At 30.9% G+C, this 20,643-nt stretch overlaps 1 protein-coding gene across 7 annotated transcripts in view; it reads left to right on the top strand.

Moving 5' to 3' along the window:
* MYB (MYB proto-oncogene, transcription factor) overlaps positions 1–17,697 on the top strand; it is a 38,662-nt gene extending 20,965 nt beyond the window's left edge. For all 7 annotated transcript variants that reach the window (XM_074309771.1, XM_074309772.1, XM_074309770.1 and 4 more), the window contains 3 exons: positions 155–265; positions 1,459–1,560; positions 16,112–17,697. In XM_074309771.1, the coding sequence (XP_074165872.1) occupies positions 155–265; positions 1,459–1,560; positions 16,112–16,228 (330 nt within the window). In that variant the 3' untranslated portion in view covers positions 16,229–17,697. The remainder of the gene's footprint in view (positions 1–154; positions 266–1,458; positions 1,561–16,111) is intronic.
* Positions 17,698–20,643: the final 2,946 nt, after the last annotated feature.

The following is a 20,643-nucleotide window of genomic DNA, read 5'->3' as shown; positions in this document are numbered from 1 at the left end:
AGAGAAATTAGAGCTAATGGATATACATACTTGCACTTAGGCCAGTAGTGAGCAAAGAATTTGAAATCTTGATCAGAAATCATTTGTTTCCTTGTGTTCCAAAAGTAAAAGCTTTTAGAAAATGAATGTTTCCTTTTTTTTTTTTTATTCCTAGGTGGAATCTCCAACTACTAAAGCAGGAAACTTCTTCTGCTCCAATCATTGGGAAGGAGAGAATTTAAACACTCAGCTATTCACACAGGCATCTCCTATGGAAGATGTGCCAGTATGTATCAAGGGTGAAATCTTAATTTTTTAAATTTAAAATTCTGAATTTTTCATTGGTGATCTTAAGACTGATGGGCAGCAGATCAGCCTAATTAAAATGCACTCCATTTCCAAACTTGCCCTTCTTTGTGTACCCTTTCTTAGACAGATATTTTTGGATAGTCCTTGGCTTAATTCCTATTAGTGGGCTCCATCTGAGGTTGACATTATGTTTATGTAACAAACTAATATTCAAATTCAGGATTTTTCAATTTCTATTTTTTGGTTATATTTTAATAGTCACATGGGTTCTTTTTTGGTTCTTTAGTTTTTATTTACTTCCAGGAAATAACAATAGTAAGAAATACATAGTAGGATCAATAATTTTAATCTAAAACTTTCTTATTTTCTTTTCATTGACTTATTTTTTTCTCTTTGATCTTTTGGTGTGCCCTACACTGAATAGGTACACAATTAAAATATTTGTTGATTTACTCAGTTGCTACAGTTATTTAAATTTGGTATTCATCTTTCTACTAGCTTCAATAAAAGTATAATTTTTGAAGAGGGTTCTCTTCTCTCCCCAGAGTGACAAGTAGAGAAAATTACACACATACACACACACACACACAGAATATACTATTATAATATGGCACTGGATATAGTTGCATCTAGGACTGTGGGAGTAAATGTTTAACAACTGATTGGGAGTTAGAGGATGGATTGTATGATTGCATGCAAAACACATTTTTAAGTTTAAGCTATATTTTTCTTACAATTTCTTTGTCACTTTTTAAAGTTTATACAATCAACAAAACAAGTCAATGATTTGCAGCATTTGCTAATTTTGGAGGTATAAAGGCTCACACTGAAAATTTAATCATCAGTTCTCATAAGCTAGAGCAAGTTGGCTCTAGCATGTCATTGTACCATTTAACATAGCTTAAAAATTCTTTATTGAAGAAATTTTACTGGGACTATTATACTGAGATTCCCCCCAAAATATTTGTTAATCATGTGAGAGGATTTAGAAATAGAAAGGACATTATAAGTATATCAGCTAGTTCATTAGCAAGAGAATTTATCGCAGACACATGCCTTTTCTAGAGGAGTTCATAATGGGCCAATCTCTAAAAACCTTGTTTGACAATCTAATTTCATTGTATATTATCTAATTTTTTAAAACACCCATTTTTTTCTTGTTCTTTTTAGAATCTTCTTACAAGTTCTGTTTTAATGATGCCAGTATCAGAAGATGAGGTTCTCAAAACGTTTACAGTACCTAGAAATAGATCATTGGCTAGCCCTTTGCAGGTAATTTCTATTTTAGCATTAATATCTTTATGTATTTTCACTGAAAAACTTGCTGTCTAGTGTTTTTTGGCTTGTTTTAGTTAGTGAAAAAAAATCCTGGTTTGAAAAACAAAGCAAAAACAAGCCTTATTGGTATAAGATGGACTGAATAATCATGGAGTACTCAGTCATTCAAGTGAGTCCCAGTAGCAAAAAGAATTGATATAGCTCCAGTGTTGATCTGAGAATAAGATCATGTGTTATATCAATATCTCCTTCCTAAGTTTTTTGACATATAGAAATAAGTTAACCTGTATAGCTTTCTCTTTGATTTTTCTTTCAAAACTTGCTTTTTTCATATTTTTTCATACAGTTTCAACACTGTAACATTCAGATTTCAAGTAGAGTTTGAAATTAACCAAATGAAAATTAATTCTAATATCTTTGACTCTTAAGGGAAAAAGAAAAGTCAATATCCAATGATGATCTGGATGACAGCCCATTTTAGTAGCTTTTAATGGCAGATAAGTTTTCCATGATAAATTAAGCCTGCATACTTTGATCCTGCCTTCTCCTCCACTGAAAAGCCAGTATGTACGATCAAAATGTGAATTACTCTAATACTAATACTCTAAGAAAGAAATGATTAGAAAAGCAAACTTACCAAAAAAAACAGGTAATTTGAGTATTTTTAAAAAACTTATTCAGATAAATGACTGATCCATAGAGTACCAGAACTTTTGTTGTCTTGGGACCTGTTTAAAAAGAAATAGCAATTTTAAAGACATCTAAAAACGTAAGACTTAGAAATAGGGGAAGGCTTTGAAAAGCAAGAAAAGTTTAGGGGAGCTAATCTAGGTATATCACAATTTTTTCCAAATGGATAATTTTAAATTCTATTTGAAATCTCAACATTATAGAATCTAACTTTTGTTTGATAGTAGAATGTGAAAAATGAAAAACATCTTCTAAAGTTAACCAGAACTGGCAGACTACTTTCTGACCCCTTTCACAATATTTTCCCATCTGCCAATTCCAAAATATCTTCTGTCTACTGCCTATTTTTCATTACACACAGTACTGCTTGAAATATTACCAGTTAGAAATTTACATGGATTAAAAATAATATCTTTACTTTTCTTCTGACACCTAACAAAAATTCAGGTGCACTAAAGGAATGGAAGTTTTGATCATAGGAGGAGCTCGGAAGAGACCAGGGTAGGACAGCTCTGAATATTTTGTTAACATTTTCAACACAGAACAGAATGAGAGTATGAGACTTTAATTAGCTTGGAGAAAGTGTCATTAGAAATTTGAAGGATGCCAATGACAAGCTTTTCCTATTTCACAATTTTGCCACAGATTGCCTATTCACCCAGGAAAGAAAAAAGAAAAATAATTCCCTTTTTTCCATTTCCATTTCCTTCTGTATTACATAGTCCTCTGTTCTCAGGATGCAGAATATAGGCTAAAAGTATTATAGTCTCTCCATCTTATAGGTTATATAGGCTTTCATGGACTAGCTTGGGAATCTGACCAATATTTATATCATTGTTTCCATGAGAAAAAGGAGTTGCAAGGTCAATAAATTTTTTATATACAATTTGCAAGCTAAGGACTCTCTGTAATATATCCAAATGTAAGTATAAATAAGTAGCTCTTGAGTTACCATTTGGAGGGATTATCATTATCATTGCTTCCTTCAGTTATCACAGAAATTGAGATTACTTTTTAAACCATATTTGTTATTTCATTAAATATTTTCCTATTACATTTTTAAAAAATTTAACATTCATATTTTTAAAAAATTTTAGTTCTAAATTCTCTTCCTGCCTTCTCCCTTTACTTAAACCTTCAAAAGGCAAGCAATATGATATTAATTATACATGGGAAGTGATATAAAGCATTTCTATGTTAGACATTTTGCAAAAGAAAATGCATTTTAAAAAGCCGAGAAAAATAAAGTGAAAAACATATGCTTTGATATGCAATTCAGACTCCACCAGTTCTGGGTCCCTTAGAATTGTCTTGGATCATTGTTTTGATCAGAGCAACTAAGTCTTTCATAATTAATCATCATTACAATATTTCTATTACTATGTTTTCGTGGTTTTTCTCACTTCATTTTGCATTAGTTCACCCAAGTTTTTCTGAAACCACCATGTTCATCATTTCTTATGTGATTTATTCCTTTTTAAAATTATTGTATAAAATTCGACCAGATTTTCAATATTTATAGAAAATCAGTAAAGCATTCAAAATTACATTTAGCTTTATGTTCAACATGCTGGTAGGCTTTCCATAATATAGAAATGTTTTCAATGTATTCTTAAATTTTAATTAATAGAAATTTTAAATTTAATTTTTAAACAATTATTTTATTTGATCAAATTGATGATTCATATCTAAAACATTACACCTAGAATTGAAATTAGTAAACTAGGGTCAACTAAATCAATGCTTCTGAAACTTTTCCCACTCATGACCCCTTTTTTGCCCAAGAAATACCCCAAGTATAAAGGTATACAAAAGAGGAAGACAAATCAAACATTTACTGATAATAAACTGCAATTTTATCAACCCCTTGTTATGAGACCCTAATTATATATATATATATATATATATATATATATATATATATATATATATATATATATATATGCGTGTGTGTATTATATATATATGTACATATATATATAAAAAGTTTAATGTGAAAAAATTTTTCATGATATGCCAGTTTATTTAATCAGTGTCAACCACCCAATTGCATAACTCAAATTCTGCATAATCGAAAACAAAACAAAAGTAAATACATTTTAAGGCTTGAGTTATCTCATCTTATCTGCAATACATAATCTGCTATCTATACTGATCAATTTGGATATCTGTCTTTCCTTAACTTTTTGTAAATTGCCCCTAGGCCAGAAGTTTAATTGCTAAAATCAATTTCAAATTCTGGTACATTAAACATTTGAAATTGCTTCAAGTAAATTGATAATTTTTAATTTTAAAAGTCTTCCAAGCCTATGTAAATCTATTAGTAATAATACAACATTTTGCTTCAAACAAAATCAATTATAAAAATCCTAATTAGCAGGTTAGAATCTGTTAATTTAACCCTAACTTTACAGATATATCCTCTATCATATTTTGTTAACAGGAAAACAGAGTCTATCTATTTAAAATATTTCAGAGTATGTCTTACATAAAAGAAGAGATACCAATATAGTTTTCAGAGTTATTACTTAGGCTAGGGCATGGCACAGGCCTGGAATATAGTAGGTACTTAATAAATGTTAGCTGATTAACTGACAGAGAATTTCCCTGGAACAAACCAAATATAATTGCCAAAGCTATTTTGAGGTTTCTTGAAAAGAAACTTTATAAATTCTTAAAACCAACAAATACTTATTGAATTAAATTTAAGATATGAATCACTCGCGTAACATTACAATTAATTTTTAAATCTATGTCATACCTCCAAAAATTACATTAAGTACCAAAAAAAACCCCAACCCTACTGTGGCACACTTTTTTTTAAAGTTTATATATATATATATATATATAAACTTTAAAAAAAAGTGTGTGTATATATATATATACACAAATGCATAAATACAAATATATACAAATTCATATATATATACACAAATGTAAATAATAAAAATAAAGCAATACTTTCAAAAATAAAACAGCTGAGGTAATCATAAACAATATTAAAGACATACCTATTTTGACTAGTTATATGATTACATAGAAAAGATACTATTCTGCTTGGTTTAGCCATATATCAATCTTTTAGGCAAAGTTGCCATTTGGAAACAAGATAAAACATCCATTTAAGAACTGAAAAAGTGAGCCAATGAATTGCTTTGTACATATATATGTTATGCATAATATATATGCATATATATAATAGATGTATAAATATATGGTAAGCTTTACATATACATGTACATACATATTTCCATAGAATTAATTGTTTTCTTCTTTAAAAAATTAAATCTGTAAGAAATAATGGATTTTGATGAAACTCTCCCCAACCATCTTAAGTTCATTGATGATTCTGCTTAAAAGAACAGCCTTTTCCCTAATGCATAAAATAAGATTGTGCTTTTAAGAATTACTTGCTTTAATTTCAAACTGTGAAAACTAACCTGGATACTTTTATAATAAAAATATTATGGGAAATTTCTTAGATTTGAATTTTTCATCTTCAGAATGTATGAAATGCATGCATTACACTACAAATTATGTATTAAGCCTGGAGGTCCTTCTGTATTTGAATTGGAAAAGTGCCTTCATAAGATCATGTCAGAATGTCTTGAATGTAGAGGTAGAAAAAGAGTATAGTTGGGAACATCAAAGAAAACTGATAAAAATTTATGTGGTGCACAGAGAAAACAATGGATCTGGAGTCAGAGAAGTGTGGCTTTGAATCTCACTCTGCTAGTTAACTAATTGTGTAAATTTGGACAAGTCACTTAACTTTCCTGGATTTCAGTTTCTCTTATCTAAATAATTGAAATGTGAACTAGATTATCAACTTGCTGTACTGTATAGAAAGCTACCTTCAGAATCGGGAAAACTTGGGTTGAAATTCTGCCTCAGATAATTGCCATCATTTGCAAATCATTTTATACTTCTCAGGCTTAGTTTCCTAATCTGGAAAATGATGATTATAATAGCACCTATATCTCTGGATTATTGTGAGGGTTAAATGGGAAAACATGTGTAAAGCACTGTGTAAACTTTAAAACTCAAGATTAACATTAGCTTCCACTCTTCTTGTATCTCTAAATGCCATGATATTAAATTATACTTTTACCTTGATTCACATTTTTAAAAAAAGATATACCAAATCTAGAAATTTATATAATTTGATGCCTTTGTGTCTGTACTTTCCTTCCTCCATGCAAGGTTCCTGTGAGAGGGTATCTGGGATTCCCAGGGTAATGGACATTAAACATCCTTATTCACAGAGGAGGATTGAACTGAATGTTTTTTCAATGTTTTCCCTTCATAGAGAAAAATATTTCTAGTCATAAAATATGCCATTTAACAGTTGGATATAAACAAATTGTATTAATGAAAATGTTTTGGTTAATAGAAGGTATTTTTTTTTTAATTCTATGGAATTGAACAAAAGTTATAAACCTTCCTAACTGTATTTTTCTCTTAGTTTATAATTTTCCTTCATTTTCTATTTAAAACTTTAGTTTAAAAGATGTATTCATATATACTCACTTTCCTCTTTTTTTGTAACCACAGAATGACAGCTTTAAATTTGAATTTCCTGACTTGTTGGTTTGTCACAATCTTAACATTTTTTAAACAATGAATTTAATGTAAGCAAATTTCCAGCTATTTTTATATAAAAATTTCACCTAAGAGTTTTAGAGTACTATTGGTAACAACATCATTTAAATTTTACCCATTTTTTGGAAATATATATTGAGCTTCTTTATTTATATTACCTGTCTTTGTTAGTCTGTAAATTTTGAAATAATTTAGTAACCATTTAAACATTTCATAACATTGTAGAGAAAACTAGTATAGCATTCTTGATAGCATATCATAGAAGTGTTCATAGGTAAATAGGATTGAGAAATTGTCTGTTTCCTAGAACAAAGGGAAAAAAAACCTTATAGATTTAGAGCTTGAGTGGATTGTAGAGATTATTTAGTCCCAAACTTAATGAAACAGAGTCAAGTAAAATGTCTTGCCTAAATTCACAAGACTATTAATGAGTAAAGCAGGGAATTAATAAATACAGAATTCTTTCCCTTTCACTGAAGCTTCACCAATGAATCAATAACTTATATAATATTAAGAGATTTAGATCGGGAAGAGACCTCATATATTATCTAGTTTGGTTCCCTCATTTTTAAAATGAAAAAAACTTTTTTTTTTTTTTTATCAGAGTGGGGGAGTGATTTTTTTAGAGTTTTCATCTTGCATTCTTTTCCCCTTTAGTATAAGGCCCTCCTTTCCTATAGCACATATTATCCTTAAGGATAGAAGAGCCTACAGACTGCTAAAATATCATTTAACTAGTCAATTCAGTGAATAAAATTATTTAAGCCCATTTAGTTGATTGATTTTTTCATCTTCCCATCAGGAATAGCTGTATTGTCTTGATACAAGATAGTCTATCTGAGACATTTTGACATCATTCATCCTTCATTCCCTTTTTCTCTTCATCCAGGAGGTTCTCAGTAGTGGGTCACTTATTCCCACTTCATTTGTAAAAATTCGCTGTGGCACCATTAATATTTTAGTGACCTATGACAATATATGTTCTATATTAAGTGAGCACACTGTAGCTTTTGAGTTTAATTAAGAATGACTAATTAAGGAAGGAAAAGCATTGGAGTTCAGTCAGGACACCCTGCTCCAGGCAATCTTAACAAGACATGATGACTTGGTTTTTATTTAATGACACTTGGGGCAAATAAACATTCTGGGACTGAATATCCCCCAGACCTGGCAAGGTAAAATTGATTTAGAGCAACTTGGACCTTGGATCCTTTTTTGTTTATTAAGCTATGACCAACAAAATGACTGGTGAAAGAACTTGATGTCTTTGTGAATAATGGTGACACAAGAGATTAGAGAGGTGTGGTAGTCTACAGTATGATCAAATTTTAGAAATAAGAGAATAGAAGCTGCTGCTTCCAGAAGGCATCAAAGACACTTCCCTTAACCCAGTGATTAAAAGAGGATTGGATCAAAAGGAAATAAATTTATGGATGCATCTGTAACATTTTTTAAAATCACTACTCCCTCTCAAACAACAGTAGCAGCAACAACAACCTACAAACTAATAACCAGAAACTATTAATGCTTTTTTTTTTTTTTTGCATGAGAAACACAGCAATTGTTTACTCTATGGCAATGGCAAATTGAATTTCAGTGGAGTATGTGAGGAAGTTAAAAGGAATGTATTTAACCTGAGAACAATTAGAGAATTACTTAGCTAACTTGTCAAGAAGATAGTCTTTTCACCATCATTAGGATTTCTTTAGCATCACTTGTTCACTTATAATCTATACATTTTGGAAATAATTCTGATATCCCAAATCTTAATAAAGATATTGTTTTTAGGGGCAGCTAAGTGATGCAGTGGATAGAACACCAGCCCTGAAGCCAGGAGGACCTGAGTTTATATCTTGCCTCAGCCATTTAACACTTTGTAGCTGTGTGACCTTGGGCAAATCACTTAACTCCAATTAACTCAGCATATATATATATATATATATATATATATATATATATATATATATATATATATATATATATATATATATATATATAATGTTTTTATATGAATTGTGTAGACCGAGTAGTTAATCCACATTGCTGTTTCTTTCTTCTTACTTGATTGTTTTTCTATCAAGTACTATTTTTGCTTTTTGGCTAACCTTAGTATTGCTTCAGAGTAATTTGGCTTTCCAGAAAATGGTAAAATTGATTAGTTTTCATATGTTCATAAGAATTAGTGATAATATAGTAGAATTGAAGGAGAGTCTGGCTGTGAAGCCAGGAAGATCTGGGATCAAGTTTCATTTCTGACACAGACTGACTCTGAGGGATGGAAACTTTCAATGCTCTCTGGAGAACTCTCAAAGGCTAAAAGTCACAGAGAAAGTGGCCAACTTGCATTGATAGAATGAGTTTCCTTGCCCAAGAAATTCCCTATATCAGTGAAATCATAGGTTTTGTCCCTATCTGGTCTATACATATTCATGTCTATGTACATATCATTTCTTTACAATAATCACTATCGATTAAGACTCAGAACATAGAGAATATAATTGCTTAGACTATTACTAATCCAAATTTTCAACTGTTATTGAGTAGGACAGCTATGTAGATATAACAAAAATAAAACTATAATGGTATAAATATAGGACAATAAAAACAATTCACATTCTAGATGAGAATATGAAGAGAAACTAGTTCTGTCAGAAAACCACCTTTGACATAGTTTTCTCTTGTCTTACTGTTCTGGTTTCTACATGGGGTCCAAGTATTTATTTAATGTACTTTACCAGGATATCCCAGTTAAAGCTTTGACAGATTGTTTACATTTCTCTCCTGCCCAGGGGCAGCTAAAGACGAGTTACAGGATAAGTGAGATGATTTGGCTGCCAGGAGAAGGATATGCTAGTTAGATTATTAATGTAAAAATGAACTAAGGAGAGTGACAACCTGGAAACTGAAATATGGGTCAGCAATTAGAGTGCCATTCATGTCCAGAATTCTTATCACTAATACTAGTGTAAGTGAAATGAAAATTCATTAGCAAAAAGGAATAATGAGAACACATAAACATGAATATGATACTATTGAAAACTGTTTTTTTACACGCAAAGATTTCCTGCCTACAATTCCCATTAGTTTGTCAAAACTCCTTCTGACTTCTTGAAATGCACTATTGGGCCTCAGGTTAAAAATGAGATCTGAAAGAGGAAAACAAGATAGGGTCTCCAAAGTGACATTTAGTTGTTGGGATATAAACTTCTTTTTTCTTTATCTAGATATTTAATTTTCTGCTCTTTCTTGAGTTCCTTTTATGATTTTGTAATGCAATATACTTATATCTGTTGCTCATTTCATCTTCATCACTCAATGTTGCCATCTTGTCAAGAGAAACTACATGGTGTTCTACTCCTGTATGCCTTTCTGACCACCCACCCATCATATTCTCTTTACCTTTATTCCTTTACCAAGTGGCTTCTATGGTTTGTGCTAATATTATGCTAATATAGGGAGACTTATTTAGTTATCCTAAGAGGGAAATATTTCTTTAGATTGACTTCATGTGCTCTGAGTTTTAATATTTTTTGGATACTGCCTTTTGTTGGAAGCTCTATTACTTTAGTTAATTAGAATTATGTTCAGCCTGGAATAAACTGATTATCAAGTAGTAAAAGACCTATATAAGTATATATATGATATATACATATATACACACACACACACACACACACACATTCTTGTGTTCATATTTGGTTCCTTTATCATGTTCTTAGTGGGGAAAGTTATGATTCAAATATTTTTGAATGATGGTTATTGACAGTGAGAGATATCTGGGTTAGAAGTAGTATTTTTGTATTAAAATAATTTCATATAAGTATTAATGAAACCAATAATTTTGGTAATTCTGAGACTTTCTTTGTTATTAGAATTATCTGAATTGTGTTCAGGGAGTCAACTATGAATACAAGATGGGGGAGATTTGGTTAGATGGCAACTTCTCTGAAATAGATTTGGGGGGTTTCTAGGAGAATGTATTCCATGTGATTTAGCCAAATATACTAATTGGATCTTAGAGTCATACCTTTCAGGAACAAGAAGGTAGTCACTTTTCTGCACTGATCCTATTCCATTTGAAGTTTTGTGTTTAGTTTGTAGTGCCAGAAGTGAGAAAAAATTGTAATAAGTTGAAGACCATCCAGAGGAAGTAGTGGATGTTCACATGAAGGGTGAGGATTTGTTGAAAGAATAGGTAATGAATAGCAAAGAGAAGAGTCATAAGTCACATAATAATCATGTTAATATATCCTAAAGTTTTTCATGTGGAAGAGGGATTTAAATTTTGTTTGACCTCAAAGAGCAGAACTGTGAACCATGTTACTTGCTTTACTAAATGAATTCGTCTCATTGGAAATTTTTTTCCTGCTTATTTGGTATTTTATGGTAAAGAATTCCATCTTTTTAACATTGGAAGAGAAGCTTTTGAACTTCCTTCTTATCTTGAAATTGTTATTTTGATTCTGTGATCCTCCTGAAGAGATCTTATAAACTATGACAGTAGGCAGTATTTTCTATACCATTTATCAAGACAGAAAGGGAAGGCCAGAATGAGGGCATGACATATTTGGGCTTTTTTGAATGTTTTAGTTTTATTATTTTTCGTTTGTTTGAATCGTCAACCTTGGCACAATACCTGGCACATAGGAATCACTTAATAAATTCTTATAGATTTGAGAAATTTTTCTTTATTATCAATTAATCCATCAAAATTTACTAAGTATCTACTATATTCCAGACACTTTTCTAATGAATGAAACAATATCTACTTAGACAAAGTTTAAGGTGCAAAAGAAGAAAACCCAACTTTATGGAGTAGTTTCCTTAGATATGTTGCTATTCAAAGAACTAAATAATACATTGGCTGGCACTAAGCACAGTGCCTATTACATGTAGGTGCTTGCTTGCTTGGTTGGTTAGTTGAGTGATAAATCTCTGGATCTAGAATCAGGAAGACTTGAATTCAAATTCAAATGGACACTAGCTATGTGTTCATGGGCAATTCACTTAACCACTCATTTATGAAGAACTAAGTACAGTTCCTGGTTCATGGTAGCCATTATTTAAATGCTTATTCCTTTTTCAATTCAGTAAAAAATCTAATAGAAGGTTATTTATTTACATAGTACAATGTAGATTTCATTGTGAACAATTCACTTTATCCCCTTAAGACATTAGTTTTCTTATCTAGAAAAGAAGGAAGTTGAGCTAAGCAACTTCTAAGATCCCTTTTATGCTGAATCTATAAAAATACTAAATAAAATAAAACATTAATGCAAGAATAGAGGTTTATGTTTCATTTTTTTATTTCTTTCCCATTTAATAGTATTTTTTCCAATTACATATATAGTTTACAATATTACAATAGAAAAAATTTGAATTCCAAATTTTTCTCTTTCCCTTCCCATTCCTCCCCCCTCCCCAAGACAACAAGCAGTCTGATATAGATTATACATAACATGATAATCTTGATGTTTGACAAAACATTTTCTTTAAAAAAACTTTAAAAAACTTTGTGAGAATTCTATAGAAATTTAATTCAAATGAATAAATCACTTATGTTTTATGTGGGGCTAAGAGTCTCCACCTATAATGGGAAGGGTGGATTCTCAGTTTGGAAAATCCCCCACAAGTATGGAATAACTGATAACTTAAGAGTATTAGAGGTTATTATCACATAGCTAATAGACATGAGAAGCAGAGATTTGAACTAGGTCTTCCTGACTCCAAGATTAGTTCTCTAGTCACTAGCCTGACTTCTCTTTTTAAAAATATGTAGAAGAGAAATAATTGACTTTTAAAAAGAAATTATGACCATCATATTTCTGAGTTTTTAATACCATGCTGTTCTATAGTGAGATGATACCAAATTGGAAATTTAGACTTGTTATAGCTGTAAACATTCACATTGAAGAAGCCTAGAAAGTTGGAAATTCTTTTTTAATTTTAAATAATATTTTATTTTTCCCAACAGGTAAAGACATTTTCAAATATTCTTTTAAAAAATTGAGTTCTTAATTTTCTCCTTATCCTCCTTCTTCCTTAAGAATTCCATTTAGCAATTTGATATAGGTTATATATGTACAATCATGTAAAATGTATTTCTATATTAGTCATGTTGTGAAAGGAGAAACAAACCAAAAGGGGAAAAAATCACAAAAATATAATAAAATGAAAAATGCTATGCTTCAATTTTCATTCAGAATCCATCAATTCTTTCTCTGGATGGGGATAACATTTTTCATCATGAGTCCTTTATAGCTGTCTTGGAATAGCTAAGTCATTCACAGTTAATCATGTACAATATTGCCATTATTGAGTACAATGTTCTTGTTCTACTTCCTGGAAGTTTTTTTTTTTGTGTTTTTTTTTGTGTTTTTTTTAATTCAAAGTATTCCAAAGAATTGTAGCATGCAATAGACTCTGTATATTTCTCCTTCTTTCAACTAAGCAGATAGGGAAAAAAAATTCTTGTGTTGAGCCATCTCAAAGAAAGTTACAGCTATCTGGATTCTCCTCTTCAGTAGAACAACAAATATGACTTGGCAGTGGATTAAGCACCTGACTATATCATCGTTAGCCTTTTTAAAGATATATGACATTCTAGAAAATATCAAGATGATCTGCCTTGTTACATAGCATTGCAAATTATTTGTTAACTCTGTGCTTCCAAAATAAGGCATACACATTTCAAACCATGTTATTTACATTTACAATGAGACTATGGGTCAGTATCAGGATGAAACATAAATGAGGAGCTCATTTTTAAAAATATTTATTGAGACTTGTAAAAAGTCAGAAGCTCAGAGCTGCCAAACTTTGGTCATCTTCTAGACCAAATTTTAGCAACCTGATCAGGAAATATAGCCAGACTAATCTTCCTCAAATTTGCTACCATTGTTATGGTTCCATATTTTTTATTATATTTGGTCTAATTTCTTATGTTTATCCTACTTCTTTTACCTATCCTATCCCCTTTATAATATTCTGTTTGGCACTATTCTACAACATTAACTTTTTGCTCTAGTCTGAATTGAATCTGTTGCCATGGTAATGCCTACATCTATGCCTATGCTTATATAGTCTAGAATGCCTTTTCCCAGCTCCTTCCCTATGGCTATCCAAATTCAAGCTCTACCTCCTCCAGAAAGTTTTGTCTAACTATTTCTATTCCTCATGATCTTTCCTTTCTTTTACTCCTGCCCTATTTGTATTAAGTATTAAGATATTGTTTTCTATTACTCACTGTTTTGTTGTGGACTGGAGCCTTGGATCATCTATGTGACCCTAGGAAAATCAATCAACTTATATCTGTCTCAGTATACTCATAGGTAAAATGGTGATGATGATAATAGCATCTACTTCCTGGGAAGTGGATTTGCACTCCTGAGGTTATAGTTCTATATTTGATTGGGACTTTAAAAGCTACCTAGTCTGAACCCCTCATTTTCAGATGAGGATCCAAACAAATTAAGCTATTTAGCCAAGAGCCCACTGATAGAAAGTGTTAGAGATAAGATTTGAACTAAATCTTCAGATTCCAAAGTTGGTTCGTCTTTCTACTGTATAACATTGCCTTTTCAGGATTAAAAGTGTGTTGGTTTTTGTTTTGTTTTTTTTGTTTTTTTATTCTATAATGCCTAGCACAGTGCTAGCATATATCCACAGGTGCTGAATAAACATTAGTTGATTGAGTTATATTTCTCATTTAGTTGGCTTGCTATAATAGTCATTTATTTTGTTTTATTTTTTGCAATAATAACTTTTCGTTTTTCAATATACAGGCAAAGATAGTTTTCAACATTTATCCTTGCAAAACTTGGTGTCCCATATTTTTCTCCATCCCATTTCCCTCCTCTTCTGAACAGCAAGTAATACAATATAGGTTAAACATGTGCAGTAGAATAAGCATTTTCAAGTGACTGATAATAATCTGTAAATATTTGTATGATCTTGGGCAAATCACTTCCTCTTCCATGGGTCTCATTTTTTTTAATCTGTAAAATAGAGATTGTACTGATGATTTTCAAGATGTTGATTTTTTTCTAGCTCTAAATTCTATTTTCCTTCCTACTATGGAGAGTGAAATTTAAATGTTAATAGTCTTCTGTTCTCAACTAAGGTTTATATTCGTTGATGCTAAGCAACACTACAGATGTGAAATAAGTTGTGACTTCTGCTACATAATAAATAGTAACAGCTGTGCAATTAGATAACAAACTATGGTGGTAAAAATGAAGTCTAAATTAACTAAAAGAAAAGATATAATGTATTTAGGAGGTGTTACTAAATTCTAGCACGACTGCAAATTTTACACTTCACACAGCTCAAGGCAATGATAAATTTGCCTAGTGAGTAAATACATGTGTAGCCCTTAATATCACCTGTCTAGAGAATGGCTTGATTTCAGCCTCCCAATGGATAATATGATTTAGAAAAAAAAATCTTGGGAAATGAATGTTGTTTTTTCCAGATAAATTCTGGTGTGGTTTTATCTCTTCCAGAAAGAAATATTGCTGCATGCACACACACACACACACACACACACACACATGCATGCACACACATACGTGTTGTTCCCTACCCCCACCAAAAATAATTTGTCTGGGAGTGAGGTATATAAAACCAGAATATATGCATGCTTATATACACATATTCTACATATACACACATGTATGTGTATGTATATATACATATATTTACAATATATATGCACACATCTGTTCAGCTAGGTAGCAAGTGGATAGAGTGTCAGTCTTGGAGTCAGTTAAGACTCATCTTCCTGAATTCAAATGTGGCTTCAGACACATACTATCTATATAACCCAGGGCAAGTAACTTAACCCTGTTTGCCTTAGGTTTCTTCTCAGTAAAATGAACTGGAGAAGAAAATGGCAAATTACTCCAGTACCTTTGCCAAGAAAACTTCAAATGAAGTTGGGCACAAAGAGTTTAACATGACTGAAAAATGACTAAAAATTACTATGCATATATATATATATGTATATATGGGAATATATACATATATACATACACAACGTGTGTGTAATATAAATCTTTCTATTCCTCTGATATGTAAAATGGTTAAGAATCCTGAGTTATACTTTTTTTAAAAAATGGAGAAGTAACCAGAATGTTAAAGTATCTAAATAATGCATACTAAATCATCAGTAATCCATTTTCCCTTTGAGATACTGGATTGATGACCTTGAAGAAAGGAAAAGTAAAACTTTGTCATCTTCTTTTTCATGCAGCATCTTAGTAATGCCTGGGAATCTGTGTCCTGTGGGAAGACAGAAGATCAAATGATGGCTTCTGATCAAGGACGGAAATATATAAATGCATTTTCCACCAGGACTCTGGTCATGTGAGACTCTTTCAGACAAGCATTATGGTTTTCAGAACACTTCAGAATGACGTGGGATTTACCATTCCTCTACATGAATCTCTTCGTGAATGGGAGAAGGACCTATTTTTGTTGTGGTACAACAGTTGGGAGCAGCACCAAGTGCATCTTTAGTCACTGAGCATATTCTTGTTGGATTTCACCCAACTAAAATAATTTTTATATAAATGACAGTTCTACCTAAATTATTAGGTAATAAATTATAATCAGTTATTAAATATCTTAATGCAGAATTTTTAAAAATTTAAATGATTTCCCCCCCCTGTATTTTTGAAGATCCAGCAGACCAGTATTGTTTTCCTTTGATGACTTGCTTTGGAATTTTGTATAAAGAACAGGTACTCAAACATTTCTCTTTCTAAATCACTAAACAGAATGGATTGATATGAGGCAAATCAGCAAAAGCATTACTATTAATGTTAATTTAATACCAAGGGAAAACTAGTCAAAACTGTAAACGCTCATGGTGACAAAGTTTGAAGTACTCTGATTTTGTTACTGTACTAAACCTTGTTTTGTTTGTTTTGTTTTTGGTTAGCTTGCTTTAAAAATTGTTACTGTATGAAACATAGTTTTATGAGAACAAATTATATTTTTATTCAATAATTTAATTTTGTAAATGCCAAATGGATAATGTGTTTTGCTGCTATGAACTTTTAGCATATAGACATGCTGCTAGTGTAAAGGAGGCAGTAGAGCTTAATATAAAAAGGAAACAAACTTGGTTTTAGCTAATTGGCTTTGCCTTAGAATTTCTGACTTTTTATTTTTATTTTTTATATATACATACTTATTTTCCTTTTGTAATGCATTGGGAATTTTATTCTGGGAGATTCTATGTTTGTTTGGTTTTGTGTTGGTTTAAAAAGCATGTGTTGCACCTTCTTTTATTTTTGGGAGATCTCTGTGTTGTCCATGTTGTCTGTTCTGTTTCAGTCAGTAAATCAATTAATCAATAAGAATTTATTAAGCACCTACTATATGCCAGGCACTGTGCTAAGCACTGGAGATACAAAGAAAGGCAAAAACAAAAACAAAAGAACCCAGATCCTCTTTTCAAGGAAATCACATTCTAATGCGGAACACAATATACAAACAGTTATAGTGGACGGAATAAATTGGAAGTGGGAAGGTACTAGGATTAAGGGAGATGGGGAAAGACTTCTTATTTCATATTCTGGCTGATCATTCCTTAATTCAACTTTTACATATCTGATTGGTGATCCAATTGTTTAAAAATGTATGGTTCTGAATATTGCCATACTTAGCTTTCACAGATCTGCAGCTATAGAGGTAGAACACTGGTATTGATAGCTAAGCCTGACTTTGCTGCCTTAATAACATTTTGTGCAGGCTAATCTGCACTTAATTTTTGATATGACAATGTACTTAACTGCCTTGTAGAAAAATAAAGTTGTGTCCCTATTTTACTTATCTTTGATTTTTCTCTCATTTTCTTTCTTAGATAATATATAGTATAAGAGAAAAGAACTGTTCTATAGTATTTCCTTTTTTAATAGAAGAAAAACTCAAAATTTTCTAAACAATTTGATAATCTAACACTTGAGCAAGTTGTGTGGAACTCAGGCTTCATTCTCATTTTAGAGAATGAGGAATCAAGGCATAGAGAAGTTAAATAATAATTCACAAAAGAAAAATAGGCAAAAATCATGGACTATTAGAACTAAAAGGGACATTGGGGATCATTTGACCTAACCTCATTTTGTGATTGAGGAAACAGGGGCATAGAGAGTGTAAATGACTGAGGTAGCCAATAATATAGCTCAGACAGGTAATCACATCTACCAACTGCCAAAATTATTACACCACACTTCCTAGGCCAAGTTTCTCAATATTCTCATCAATCATAATTTAAAGTTCACATATCCCACATTAAGATTTTAATTAATGATAATTAATATTTCTATATTTAGAACATTTGTTGCAGTTAACTAAAATGCCCTAAAATTATTATTTAGCATACTTCAATTATTCCATATGATGCATTTTTAAAAAATCCTGTTAATAGTATTTTAAAAATATTTTTGCATAAAAAGTATATTTTTCAAAATTTATATTAGTTCCTTCACTTCCAAAATTAAGTAGCTCATGCAGTGTTACTGATCAGTCAGATAATATGGAGTCAAAACCAGCCATCATATAACATCATATAATTATTAAAATAAATATAGGTGACAACTCTGTTGGTACTTGACACTATGCAGAACAGAAATACTTCTTCCTCATTATGCTTGAAATCTAAATGTTTCTATACTGTGATTCTGTAAATTAATCAACAGAAGTATGTTTTCATTGTACATAAAAATACAGCACATAGATTCAAACTTATATGATGTACACATAGAAGAATATTGACCATCTATTTGGGAAATGCATATTAAATTTCACTACCCTACTTAATCTTTTTTGTTCAACCTAATATTCTAAAATGGGTACATATGTAAACTCATAATAATTGATTATCTTTTCTGAATGGTTATTTGCAAGACTAAGCTACACATAAGGGAATCTTAAGAATGTGGGATACTGATAGGACTCTAATTTATTCCTATGCTTCCAGCATAATTAAGTTAATTATGTTAATTATTAACATGTTAATGTTAACATATGTTAACAAAGTTAAAATGTTAACTATGTCTAGTTAATTAAGACTACATTAAAATTCACATAAGATAGATAAATATATTGTCATTCAATCATATTTTAGTCACATCTGACACTTTGTGACCCCATTTGGGATTTTTCTTGGCAAAAATCCTGGAATGGCTTGCCATTTCTTTCTCCAAGATAAATGATAAAAGACATTTTAGAAATAGGGCTCATAGCTTCCTTGGTAATTGTATGGGTTTTGCACTTGAAGGATGTCTTAGAGACCTAGTATAGTCTTGTAATTTAAAGGTAAGTTAAATTCCAGAGATTTTGTCACTTAATATATCCAAGCTAATGATACTCATAATTCCTGGCTTTTATTCTAGGATTCTTTGTATCACATCCACAAATCCAATTATTCCAATCTGTCCTAGTTATTAATAACTTGGGATGAAAAATAAGCCTAGGACATGGAACCTGAACTCAATTTTCATCACAACCAAGTAGTGGACATAAGTTTCATTAATAAACATTAGTCAAAGATCCAAGATGGAGTGCACAAACAAAAACAATTAGAAGAAAAACTGTTAATCCAGCAAATTTTTTATAGCAAGTTTATCTGATAAAGATGTTAGATCTAAGACACATAAAGAATCAATTGAAATTTTTAAGAACAAGATCCACTCTCCAATATACAATTGACCAAAAGCTATTAACAGGAAGTTTTCTTTTTTCCCTTTATTTTACTTTTTTATATTCAAAATATATTTATAGTTTTCAACAATCACCCTTGCAAAACTATGTATTCCAAATTTTTTCTCCCTCTCTTCCCCCTTCCTTAGACAGCAAATAATCTAATAGATGTTAAACATGTATAATTCTTCTATACATATTTTCACAATTATGCTGCACAAGAAAAATCAGATCAAAAAGGAAAAAAATGAGAAAGAAAACAAAAAGCAACAAATCAACAAAAAAGGTGAAAATACTATATTGTGATCCATATTCAAACCCCACAGTCTTCTTTCTGAAGGCAGAGGGCTCTCTCCATCCCAAGTGTATTAGATTTGACCTGACAAGAGTTTTCAAAGGAAGAAATCTAAGCTCAACAACAATATGAAGAATACTCCAAATCATTAATAATTAGATAAATTAGAATTAAAACATCTTTAATATTTTGCTATACACTTATTAGAATGACAAAATTATATTTTAAAAAAACTGACATGTGAGAGGGGATACAGAAAAAGCAAAGACGAATACATTGTTGACAGAGCTATCAATTTGTACAATTATTCTGGAAAAAATTTAAAATGATGTCCCCAAATTAACTAAACTGTGCATATTGTTTGACTCAGTGATAGCACTATTTGAAATAAAAGAAAGAAGATTAATGTAGGTTGTGGTGTTGGTTTTTTTTGTCATTGTTGTTTACAGCAAAACCCAGAAACTATGGGAAATTCTCATCAACTGGGAAATGATTAAACATTAACTATGAATAGAATATGAATTTAGTAGAATATTATTATGCTATAAGAAATAACAAGCAGAACAGATTCAGAGAAACCTGAGAAAATTTGTATAAGAGTGAATTGAGAAAAACCAAGAGAATAATTTCCACAATAACAACATTGTAAAATCCTTGAAAAGCTGTTAATAAAACAATCAACCACAGTTTAATTAGATAAATGATGATGTACATTATTTATCTCCTGACAGAAAGGTAATACATTCAAGGTGCAGATTGAAACATTGGTCATTTGGGAGATG

The sequence above is a fragment of the Sminthopsis crassicaudata genome, chromosome 4 (assembly GCF_048593235.1).
Source record: "Sminthopsis crassicaudata isolate SCR6 chromosome 4, ASM4859323v1, whole genome shotgun sequence".
Lineage (NCBI taxonomy): Eukaryota > Metazoa > Chordata > Mammalia > Dasyuromorphia > Dasyuridae > Sminthopsis > Sminthopsis crassicaudata.
The sequence above is the reverse complement of the archived record's forward strand: the minus strand, read 5'-3'. Positions and strand labels throughout refer to the sequence as shown.